Raw genomic sequence first — 12,375 nt, forward strand, 5'->3', positions numbered from 1 at the left:
TTTCGCTACACTCGCAATAACATCTGCTAACCATGTGTATGTGACAAATAAATTATTTGATTTGATTTGATTTATGGTGCTTTGTTTAGGCCTTATCATTATGGTGCTTTGTTTAGGCCTTATCATTATGGTGCTTTGTTTAGGACTTATCATTATGGTGCTTTGTTTAGGCCTTATCATTATGGTGCTTTGTTTAGGCCTTATCATTATGGTGCTTTGTTTAGGCCTTATCATTATGGTGCTTTGTTTAGGCCTTATCATTATTGTGCTTCGTTTAGGACTTTATAGTTGAAGATCATCTATCTTTGTAATTCGTTTTTAAAATCACAAATAGCTTTAAAATACCTCTTTGCATAACAAGGTGAAACAGGAGGTGTGGGGATGGGGAAACAAATGTACGGTATGCGTGTGATTGATAGTCAATTTTAAAAGATGTTTTGTTTGTTGTTCCACTTGATCAACTAAAACAAACTGACATTGCAACACCAAGACTAAGGTCGCAATCTCTACTTCCCAAGAGTGGAGGAAGTGTTTGGAAGGTGAGATATGAATCCCACTTGACACAGATAAGTGAAGGCTGGCTTTAACCCTTGGTGTTTCCTATTGTGACATGAAGGAATCTTAGGCTGAAGTCCAGTCGTGACTGGCCTGTAGAGGCTGTGTGGAAAGGACTGCACCTCCGTGGACTCTGGGTCTATGGTTGGCAGCCTGATTAGCCTTGTTTGCTCTCTCTCTCTCTCGCTCTACCCTTCTCTCTCTGTTTAGTGCTATCAAAGTACAGTTGACTGTATGTTTGACAGCTTATAGTCACAGAGCTCAGCACACACAGGCAGTGGTGCAGTAACAGTGAAGGTAACAGTTTAGTAAGTTTCATTGTTACTAAAGTAGGATTTCTAGTCATTGTATACAGTGGACTGTTGTGCTATGAACTGTGACAGAAGTAGAATTACACATTTTTGTCCATGTATGAAAATGGATAATTATCTCTTGAATGGGTGTAGTAAAATTGTTTGAGAAATGATGCATTGCCACTCGGTGAATCCACATGTCTGTTCACCATGAAGGAACATCCAGTTAGAAGAGTTTTGGGACATGGACAGTGGCATTAGCAGCAGCACTGATGATACGTCTGATGGGAGTACACACTGAATCCCTGCTAGCTGAAAGGACACGTCTCCTGGCCTCTGAAGAGCACAAGGTGGTCCTCAACCAGGGAATTAATGGTATGGACATTCATGTAATGTCATTACTAACAAAATGTAGAGATGGATTCTACAGTACAACGTGTGGCTGTATCTGTAGCAGACTTGGGTTCAAATATGTGTATTTGAATATTTTCAAATAATGTGGCCTAAATCAACTACAGCTTTTGGAAGTATTTGAATGTACTTGTAATGTGTCTGTGTGTAGCTGGTGTAGATGAGTCAGGCGCAGGACAGCAGATGTGAGTAATGTACGCAATTTAACTGAACAATAATCACAATACACGTCAAGTAATCCAAGGCCAATAATCACACAAACATGGGGGAACAGAGGGTTAAATAATGAACAAGTAATTGGGGAATTGAAACCAGGTGTGTAAGACAAGGAAAAAACAAATGGAAAATGAAAAGTGGATCGGCGATGGCTAGAAGGCCGGTGACGACGATCGCCGAACGCCGCCCGAACAAGGAGAGGGACTGACTTTGGCGGAAGTCGTGACAGTACTTTCAAAAATGTTCTATAAAAAGCCTAATATTTGAAAATATTTTCAAGTACTTACTTCCAAATATACCGAACAGACCTGGGTTTAAATGCATGTGTTACGGCTTTCTAGTTGTGATGAAGGAGAGTCGGACCAAACTGCAGCGTGTCGATTGCGATCCATATTTATTTAAACAAACGTAAACACGACTAAACACGAACACTACAAAACAATAAACGAAAACCGAAAATAGCCTATACTTGTGCAAACTAACATCAAACAAGGACATCAAGACACTAAGGACAGAATAGGACAATCACCCACGACAAACTCAAAGAATATGGCTGCCTAAATATGGTTCCCAATCAGAGACAACGATAAACACCTGCCTCTAATTGAGAACCACTCCAGACAGCTATAGACTTTGCTAGATAACCCACTACGCTACAATCCCAATACTAACACCAAAACCCCAAGACAAAACACACCCCAATACAAAAACCCCATGCCACACCCTGGCCTGACCAAATACATAAAGATAAACACAAAATACTTTGACCAGGGCGTGACAGAACCCCCCCCCCCTAAGGTGCGGACTCCCGAACGCACCTCAAAACAATAGGGAGGGTCCGGGTGGGCGTCTGTCCATGGTGGCGGCTCCGGCGCGGGACGAGGACCCCACTCAGTCAAAGTCTTAATCCCCTCTCCCTTCGTCCCTGGATAGTCCACCCTCGCCGCCGACCATGGCCTAGTAGTCCTCACCCAGAAACCCACTGGACTGAGGAGCAGATCGGGACTGAAGGACAGCTCGGGACTGAGGGGAAGCTCGGGAGTGAGAGAAAGCTCAGGGAGTGAGAGAAAGCTCAGGGAGTGAGAGAAAGCTCAGTAGTGAGAGGAAGCTCAGGAGTGAGAGGAAGCTCAGGAGTGAGAGGAAGCTCAGGAGTGAGAGGAAGCTCAGGAGTGAGAGGAAGCTCAGGAGTGAGAGGAAGCTCAGGAGTGAGAGGAAGCTCAGGCAGGTAGGTAGATCTACCAGATCCTGGCTGGTTGGCAGATCCTGGCCGACTGGCGGATCCTGGCCGACTGGCAGATCTGGAAGAGACCGGTTGACTGGCAAATCTGGAAGAGTCCGGTTGACTGGCAGATCTGGAAGAGTCCGGTTGACTGGCAGATCTGGAAGAGTCCGGTTGACTGGCAGATCTGGAAGAGTCCGGTTGACTGGCAGATCTGGCGGTGCTGGGCAGACTGGCGGCGCTGGGCAGACTGGCGGTGCTGGGCAGACTGGCGGTGCTGGGCAGACTGGCGGTGCTGGGCAGACTGGCGGTGCTGGGCAGACTGGCGACGCTGGGCAGACTGGCGACGCTGGGCAGACTGGCGACGCTGGGCAGACTGGCGACGCTGGGCAGACTGGCGACGCTGGGCAGACTGGGGGCACTGGCGGCGCTGGGCAGACTGGCGGCACTAGCTGCTCCATATAGGCTGACAGCTCTGGCGGCTCCGTGCTGACTGGCAGCTCCTTGCAGACTGGCAGCTCCTTACAGACTGACAGCTCCTTGCAGACTGACAGCTCCGTGCAGACTGACAGCTCCGTGCAGATTGACAGCTCATTGCAGACTGACAGCTCATTGCAGACTGACAGCTCCTTGCAGACTGGAAGCTCCTTGCAGACTGGCAGCTCGGGCCGCTTCATGCAGACTGACAGCTCTGGCTGCTCCATGCAGACTGACAGCTCTGGCTGCTCCATGCAGACTGACAGCTCTGGCTGCTCCATGCAGACTGACAGCTCTGGCTTCTCCATGCAGGCTGGCAGCTCCAGCTGCTCCATGCAGGCTGGCAGCTCTGGCTTCTCCATGCAGGCTGGCAGCTCCAGCTGCTCCATGCAGACTGACAGCTCTGGCTGCTCCATGCAGTGTGGCAGCTCTGGCTTCTCCATGCAGGCTGGCAGCTCCAGCTGCTCCATGCAGGCTGGCAGCTCTGTCCGCGCTGAACAGGCGGGAGACTCCGGCAGCGCTGTAGAGGAGAAAGGCTCTGGCAGCGCTGGACAGGCGGGAGACTCCGGCAGCGCAGGAGAGGAGAAAGGCTCTGGCAGCGCTGGAGAGGTGGGAGCCCCCATAAGGATGGGCCGGAGAGACAGCCTAGTGCGGGGAGCTGCCACCGGAGGACTGGTGCGTGGAGGTGGTGACGGATAGACCGGGCCGTGCAGGCGCACTGGAGCTCTTGAGCACCGAGCCTGCCCAACCTTACCTGGTTGAATGCTCTCGGTTGCCCTGCCAGTGCGGCGAGTTGGAATAGCCCACACTGGGCTATGCAGGCGAACCGGAGACACCGAGCGCAAGGCTGGTGCCATGTAAGCCGGCCCAAGGAGACGCACTGGGGACCAGATGCGTAGAGCTGGCTTAATGGCATTTGGCTCGACGCTCAATCTAGCCCGGCCGATACGGGGAGCTGGAATATACCGAACCGAGCTGTGCACCCGAACTGGAGACACCGTGCGCTCCACAGCATAACACGGTGCCTGCCCGGTCTCTCCAGCCCCCCGGTAAGCACAGGGAGTTTGCGCAGGTCTCCTACCTGGCATAGCCATACTCCCTGTGAGCCCCCCCCCCCCCCCCCCAAGACATTTTTGGGGCTGACTCTCAGGCTTCCATCCGCTACGCCGTGCTGCCTCCTCATATCTGCGCCTCTCCGCTTTCACCGCCTCTAGTTCTTCTTTGGGGCGGCGATATTCTCCAGGCTGAGCCCAGGGTCCTTTTCCGTCCAGTTCCTCCTCCCATGTCCATTTATCCAGGTGGTGCAGCCTCTCCCACTGCAGCTGCTGCTGCTGCCTCTGTTGCCTCCGTTCCTGCTGCACCTTTGGGCGGCTACACTCCCCTGGTTTAGCCCAGGGTCCTCTCCCGTCGAGGATTTCCTCCCATGTCCAGGAATCCTTATTGAGCATCTCCTTTTTCGGCTGCTCCTGCCTGTTGACACGCCGCTTGGTCCGTTGGTGGTGGGTGATTCTGTTACGGCTTTCTAGTTGTGATGAAGGAGAGTCGGACCAAACTGCAGCGTGTCGATTGCGATCCATATTTATTTAAACAAACGTAAACACGACTAAACACGAACACTACAAAACAATAAACGAAAACCGAAAATAGCCTATACTTGTGCAAACTAACATCAAACAAGGACATCAAGACACTAAGGACAGAATAGGACAATCACCCACGACAAACTCAAAGAATATGGCTGCCTAAATATGGTTCCCAATCAGAGACAACGATAAACACCTGCCTCTAATTGAGAACCACTCCAGACAGCCATAGACTTTGCTAGATAACCCACTACGCTACAATCCCAATACTAACACCAAAACCCCAAGACAAAAAAAAACACCCCAATACAAAAACCCCATGCCACACCCTGGCCTGACCAAATACATAAAGATAAACACAAAATACTTTGACCAGGGCGTGACAGCATGGGAGTATTCATGTGTAAAATGTGTAGAATATTATTTAAATTATTCACAACTGTAATGGAAGTATTGACTCTGGGGTGTGAAGACTTACGCAATCAAGACATCTTTGTTATTTTATTGTTGTAACGGGATTCTTACGTTGAAGGAGAGGCGGACCAATATGGAGCGTGGTTGAAGTTCATGGTTTTTTAATAAGAAAAACTATACATGAACAAACTACAAAACAATAAATGTGGAAACCCGAAACCAGTCCCGTGTGGTACAAACACTGACACAGGAGACAATCACCCACAAACCCCAACACCAAACAGGCTACCTAAATATGGTTCCCAATCAGAGACAATGACTAACACCTGCCTCTGATTGAGAACCATATCAGGTGGGGCCAAACACAGAAACAGACAAACTAGACACACAACATAGAATGCCCACTCAGCATTCAGGTGTGACAATTGTTAATTAATTTAGAACATTTTCTCTAACTTTCTTTCACTTTGAATATGTGGAGCAGGTTTTGTAGATCTATAGGGAAAATAATTCCATCCTTTAATTGTCCATCCTTTAATCTTTCTTGTTTAGATTTACCTTAAAGGCAGCAACATGTGAAGACTGTGCAAGGGGTGAATAGACTTTCACTAGGCACTGTATAGCATTTTGCAACAAAAAAAAACATTTTAATACACATCTTAAATCTATGAATAAAGCATCTGAACAGTACTATTTTACACTCACACAAGAAGGCAATCATAAGCAATAATGTCTGATGAAAAAACACCAATATAAAAAATGTATGTATATAGCGTTTTGGAACTGTGTATTTCCAAATACATTCCTACACTACTTGTGTTTAAAAATAATAATCAAAACACTTACTTCCAAATACCTTAAATAGTCTGATCTGTAGCTGTCATGTATCATTTCAGGGGGATTTCATTTGGGCTTTAAATGGTATTGATTGAGAAGGGCTTTACTTCTCTGATGATGTAGAATGAGAAGCCCTACTGTATGTGTGGGCTATGTGTGGTAATTTTAAATCTCATATCTTTGCTGATAGACAAACAAGTCTGTTTTGAGTCTCCATTATTCTGGAGGTAGTTCAAATGCCAAAGTCTAGACCGAATGACTTATTGACCCTTCTGCATCATCCTTTCTATACACTTGTTACGCGTTTCACATTTGTTATCTGCTAATAAGAGCATTAGTGTATCGTTGTGACACACTTTTGTCATACTAAACAGCTGAGAAATGATGTTAGAGCATCAATGTTTGATGAACACGTTGAAATCCCATGTGTGTTGGAACTGCCAATATCCATAAGGATTAGTCCATCGCTGAAAAGACAGGGAGTGGCAGGTTCAATGGATACTTTGGGATTTTGTCAATGAAGCCCCTTATCTACTTCCTCAGAGTCAGATGAACTGGTGGATACAATTTTTATGTCTCTGAGTCTTCATCCTGTATGACGAAAGTTATAGGTAGTTTCCCGTGCCAATGCTAATTAGGATTAGCGCAATGTCTGGAAGTCTATGGTATCTACTAGCATGCTAGCAGTTGCCATAGACTTCCAGTCATTGCGCCAACACTAGTTAGCAACTTCCTTCAAACTGCATGCAGAGACATACAAATCCACCAGTTCATCTGAGTCTGGGGAAGTAGATAATTTAATTTCCTTTAATCATCATCATAGTACCTTGAATAGGTGTAATTAATGCTTAGAAAAAGCAATCCAGATTATCTGCTTTGATTTACTCAGCTTGACCTCATGTTACCCATCATCTCTTTGTGTGATCTAAGTACTGTGGGTGTTAATTCAGTTTGTTGCTATTTCACCCTGCAGAGTACCCCAGATACTGTTATGAGATGTTGATGGGTTCAGGGGTTCAGGCCAGAGATGGAGTGTACCTGATTCAGCCTGGTGATTACCCCATCCTGGCCTACTGCGCCATTCAAGAGGGTAGTTGGACCGTAGTACAGCACATCACGGTTAACAGCAGCGTGGACTTCAACCGCACCTGTATCGAATACAAGCAGGGTTCCTGACTGGTGACCACTGGCTGGGGAATGAACTCCTCCACCACCCCCCCCAAGGGCCTGGACGCTACAAGCTATGTGTCAAGCTAGTGAACAAAGATTGCCATCACCAAGATGGGCGAGTATGTCCTTTTATGGTGGAGGAAGGGCGGTTTGGGCTCAGGCTGCATCTTGGTCTGTTCCAGGGCTCTGCCTTAGACACTCTCACCCAAGACACAGAGAACTAGAGGTTTACCACCATGGACAGAGACAACGACAACTACTTCCAGAACTGTGCCGAACTGAAGTTTTGGAGTGTGGCGGGAGGGGGCTGGAGGTACGACGCCTGTGCTGGAGCCAACCTAAACCGCAGCAACGTCATCTATTGGCAGAAGGACTGCAACAAGGAGCACCCGTGTAAGACACAGTGATGGTGGTCCGCACTGGGGACTGTACGAAGGATGAACTGTGAGTGTTGTTTGGAGATTAGGTTGATCAATACCATAGATGTCACGCCCTGATCTGTTTCACCTGTCCTTGTGCTTGTCTCCACCCCACTCCAGGTGTCGCCCGTCTTCCCCATTATCCCCTGTGTTTTCTGTTGCCAGTTCGTCTTGTTTGTTCAAGCCTACCAGAGGTTTGTCTCAGCTCCTGTTTTTTCATAGTCTCTCTTTTTCTCGTCCTCCTGGTTTTTGACCATTGCCTGTCCTGACCCTGTACCTGACCACTGCCCGTCTCTGACCCTGAGCCTGCCTGCCGTCCTGTACCTTGGCCTCTGCTCTGGATTATCGACCGCTGCCTGCCCCTGTGGTTACAATAAACATTGTTACTTCACACAGTCTGCACTTGGGTCTTACCTTGATTCCTGATAATATGTGGTTGTACTTATGCAGTGGTTCTCAAAACATTGTTTACATAATAGAGACAATAGTTCAACACTTTTAATTCAGAAATACACAGAGACCAAAATACTGTAATAGACTTGTCACACATTTTTTTAAGTAATAAAATAATCTATCATTATTTTGGGGATTTCATACACGTAAGTCTCCTCCTTGATCTTCCCCATCAAAATTGCAAGTGCAGTTTTCTTGTAGTCTAAATGATCAACGATACCAAACATTTTGTGGTCATGATATCATAGCTTATTACACGTGTAATACAACATTTGCAGTATTTTTACTCACTCACCCAATATCACTGAATGAATAACCTATGTATGTGTTGGTTGTTGGTAGAAAAACCAATATGTACTGAATCAAACAAGATTATATACAGTGAGTTTACAGTAGATTTTCTTATGATCAATTGCAAGGAGTACTCAGCGATGTCATTATAATTTAAAAAAAATGTTATTTCTATCAATGGGTAGATAAGAATGATAAAGTCCAATACAGAATGACCAAAACAAAGGCCTGTATCCTGAGGACAGATGGACGTAAAACAGATTGTTATGAATACATGACACAGAACAGTGCATGAATCAAACCCTGCTCTCCCCCTGAATGTAAATGTGTAGAGAGCTGTCACTGTGCTAAGTGACTTATAGTGACCCTGGGCTGATGAAATCACTCCCTGATAAGATTTCATCCACTATAATTGATTAAAGGCTAATTCTTAAAGGCTAATTCTTATCTGAACTTGATAACGTCACAATGACTTGGGTGCAGTGAGATCAGAACAACAAAAACACCAAAAAACACCAAAAAAGTATATATACCACCATCCAAAAGGGCACTCGGCGAGTGGGAGGGCAAAGGGGCAGGTGGGATGGCACAGGTTGACCCCTATCTGTGCACTTGCCTGGTTAGGTGTATACTTTATGCGGAAGTGTCCAGTGAACTATAGAATAAAATCACGTTTTATGAAATGTATGTGCACTTTAAAGCTGCTGAGTCGATAATAAAAGTAATAGTTATTTGGAAGAATTTGATACTGAAACCTCAGCATTTACTTTCATCAAATCTCTTCCCCTGTGTTTCTGTGCTGTCTGGCTTCATTTGGACTGTATGGGTTTGTGCTTGTGGAAAGATTGGCTGTTGAAGGTTTTATTGTTTGTATCTGACTAAAGTGAATGCCACACGTGAACAAGGCTTTGATGAGTGTACAATCGTTTGTTGTCCAGCTCGCACGACAAAAACTGTGATAGCCCTTAAAGCAAACACAATGTAGTCTAACATAATACCTCTAAAACAATCAGAGCATGTTTAAAAAAACAACATCTCTCACTTTTTTGTGCATGTCGGGTTATGTTTTTATATTTTCATATTCAATGATGTATTGGTGTACAGTGTCAACATTTTCGGCAAAGCACTTTTGTATTTCTTATGAGCAGTAAGAAAAGTACTGATTAAAGAACAATACCACGAACAAACTAGTCTTGTCTCTAACCTTTGTACATTTGACACACCCTACCTGTAGGCATAATTCAAGTACCAAACAGAAATATATCCATGTGTATCTGAGTCATATGGTCTTCATACTTGTTCCTCTGGAAGGACAGAGTGAATGGCTCAAGTTAGTTTGCTGCTCACTACAGGGTTTTGCCCGTACCAGTAGAGTTTCTCTTCCACTCTCTTCTTCTTCCACTGACAAAGCAGCAGCATGCGAAAGGTCTTCTGAAAGGTCTTGTTGCAGAGCGCGTAGCACATGGGGTTGACTGTGCTGTTTACATAGCATAGCCAGTAGCCCAGGTGCCAGAGAGACACAGGGATACAGTCAGAACAGAAGGTGGAGATGAGCACCATGATGTTGTATGGTGTCCATGTCAGGATAAAGGCCAGCAAGATGGCACTGAGAGTCTGAGCAGCCTTCCTCTCCTTGATCAGCACCATCCTCTTCCTCTTGGTCAGCTGGATCTTCAGAGTTGCATCTATTGGCTTGCAGGAAGTGGTGGAGGGTGGGGCACTCATGGAGTCTGCTGAGGAGAAAGATGATGGGACCATGTTGGTGTCCCCATTCTTGCTCTGATGGGCACCGCTGCTAGTGTCTTTGGGAACTGGTTTAAACTTGTAGGACACACACTTCTTGCTCTTATGGGAGTGGGTCTTGGGAGGCGTGTGGAAGAAGTTGTCCTCGTAACTGCTGAGCTGCTCATTCTCACAGCCCTCTGCACCCGTGCTCGGCCCACATGACTGGTTCCGGTAGGTGGGCTGGAAGACCCCCGGGGACACGGGCTGCTCCTCGTCCTCCGAGGAGGCATAGCTGTTGAAGGTGGTCAGCTGGTCGCTCTTGGACCACTCATCGTTGGTGGCAGCGGCTGATTTGGCTGCGTGGCTCCTGTTGGAGGAGGACCAGGAGGCCTGGGTTCTGTCCCGGGAGGCAGAGCTGAGCTGGTTGCAGTTGAAGCAGGATCTGATTATGGTTTTCTGGGGCTTGGTGGTACCAGCGTCTGTGGAACTGTTGATGCCCTGGAGCTCAGCGAGGTCCTTGGTGCGACGCTCCGTCTCCTTGTAGATCCGACAGTAAAGGATGGTCATGATCGACACAGGGATGTAAAACGCAGCAATGGCTGTCCCAAATGTTATCACTGGCTCAGAGAAAAACTGGATCTGACACTGCCTCTCAGGGACTGTCCTTTTCCCCACAAAATACTGCCAACACAGTATGGGAGGGGCCCACAGGATGAGGGACACCAGCCAGGCCATGCCTATCATGACCCCAGCCCGTTTGGGGGTGCGCTTGGCTCTATAGGTCAGAGGTCGGGTGATAGAGAAGTACCGGTCAAAACTGATGACCAGCAGGTTCATCACTGACGCATTACTGGCCACATAGTCCAAAGCCAACCAGAGGTCACAGGCAATACTCCCCAGCGCCCAGTATCCCATCAGTATGTAGGAGGTGTAGAGGTTCATAGAGAACACACCTATAATGAGGTCAGCTACAGCCAAACTCAGTAGGTAGTAGTTGTTGACTGTCTTCAGCTGGCTGTTTACCTTAAATGACAGCATCACTAGGATGTTGCCCACTATCGTAATCAGGCTCACGATGGCCGACACAGTTGCTATGGTTATGACCTCCCATAGACTGTGTGTGGCAAGGTGGATGTCGGTCGCATTGCCATTTATAGATGAGTTCTTTATTCCTTCACCTTCCATGTTGTTTCTCTCAAGTTGTCCTTATTGTGGTATCAGTGGTATAACTATGAGAGAGTAGTCTGTCGGGTGCACCATCTTGAGTAGGATATCCTGAAAAGAAGAAATAATAAAGTGAGTTAATAAAATAACAAATGCAGTTTATAGGTGATCTCCTGATGTAAACTCAAAACTCCATGTAAATGTACAATGAGTAGTGCCACAAGAGACACCAGCCGCTAGATGGCAGTAATAATCAACAATCATCAGCTAGTGAGTTAGTGGGTAGGGCACCAATGTTTACACTGGCCAAAGATGGGGACCATGCACCTTGAAAAACCACTCAGTAAGACTGTTTAGGACCTCAATGTAATTAACATGTGATAATAGCACCTATGTGTAGTATGCATGTTTGTGCTGTGTCATATAAAAGTGTATGATTACTGCCAAAAAAAAGCTCATGTAGAACAATGTCATATATGAATGCATGTCTGAACATGTTAGGGCCATTAGGTCATATAAGCACTCACGTATCCTTTGCTCTAGTTATTGTTAATTAATTTAGTATATATGCATAGGTGGCTGTGTTGAGGTCTATTACAGACAGTTTGTTACAGTACAGAGGTACATCAGCAGACAACAAGGCTTCACAGATGAGCACATTGTTCATTTTAAGCAGTCTAGCCAAACAGCTGTGACATTTGAAATCCGGGTCATTCAAAAATGAGTCCTTTGCTCATTAATATCAGCAAGCATGTTTGTTGTCTGTATTAAATGGATTTAGATGTCACAGTATTGTCTCAGTGGCTCTCTGTACCCAGGGAGATGAAGGGATCGCTTCTGGATGACAAAGACTGATTTCAGTGGAGCTAGAGGAAATATGCTTGAGTTTTGTACTGAGGGATCAATCAACTAGCAGACAAAAGGAGCTGTCATTTCTGTCCCTAGAGCTTGTTAGAATTGTCTAGTGAGATGTAGGTTGTAGCAGGTGTTTGCTCTGCCTCCTGGCTGAGTTCACCCAGCTGAAAGAAGAGCAGCATCCCAGTTCTTAGATCACTTGGCTTAGAACTCCATGTGTACCGACGGGGATTGATAAAGCACAAATTAACCTGGACCTTTGCAGTTTCTCCACACACCTTTATGTGAGATTA

General features: G+C 46.2%; 1 protein-coding gene and 1 pseudogene across 1 annotated transcript; one reads left to right on the forward strand and one right to left on the reverse strand.

Annotated features, from left to right (window-relative positions):
- Positions 1–773: 773 nt before the first annotated feature.
- Positions 774–7,757, forward strand: LOC109904533 (fibrinogen-like protein A; annotated as a pseudogene).
- Positions 7,758–8,499: 742 nt separating this feature from the next.
- LOC109904021 (muscarinic acetylcholine receptor M5-like) lies at positions 8,500–11,332 on the reverse strand. Its single transcript, XM_031788206.1, has one exon. The coding sequence runs from the start codon at positions 11,246–11,248 to the stop codon at positions 9,665–9,667; it is 1,584 nt and encodes a 527-aa protein (XP_031644066.1). The 5' UTR covers positions 11,249–11,332; the 3' UTR covers positions 8,500–9,664.
- Between the last annotated feature and the right edge of the window lie 1,043 nt (positions 11,333–12,375).

This window comes from Oncorhynchus kisutch, linkage group LG14 (genome assembly GCF_002021735.2).
Source record: "Oncorhynchus kisutch isolate 150728-3 linkage group LG14, Okis_V2, whole genome shotgun sequence".
Taxonomy (NCBI): Eukaryota; Metazoa; Chordata; class Actinopteri; order Salmoniformes; family Salmonidae; genus Oncorhynchus; species Oncorhynchus kisutch.

Excerpts from the sequence above, each read along its gene's own strand:
- LOC109904021 (XM_031788206.1), bottom strand. The coding sequence starts at position 11,248 with ATGGAAGGTGAAGGAATAAAGAACTCATCTATAAATGGCAATGCGACC.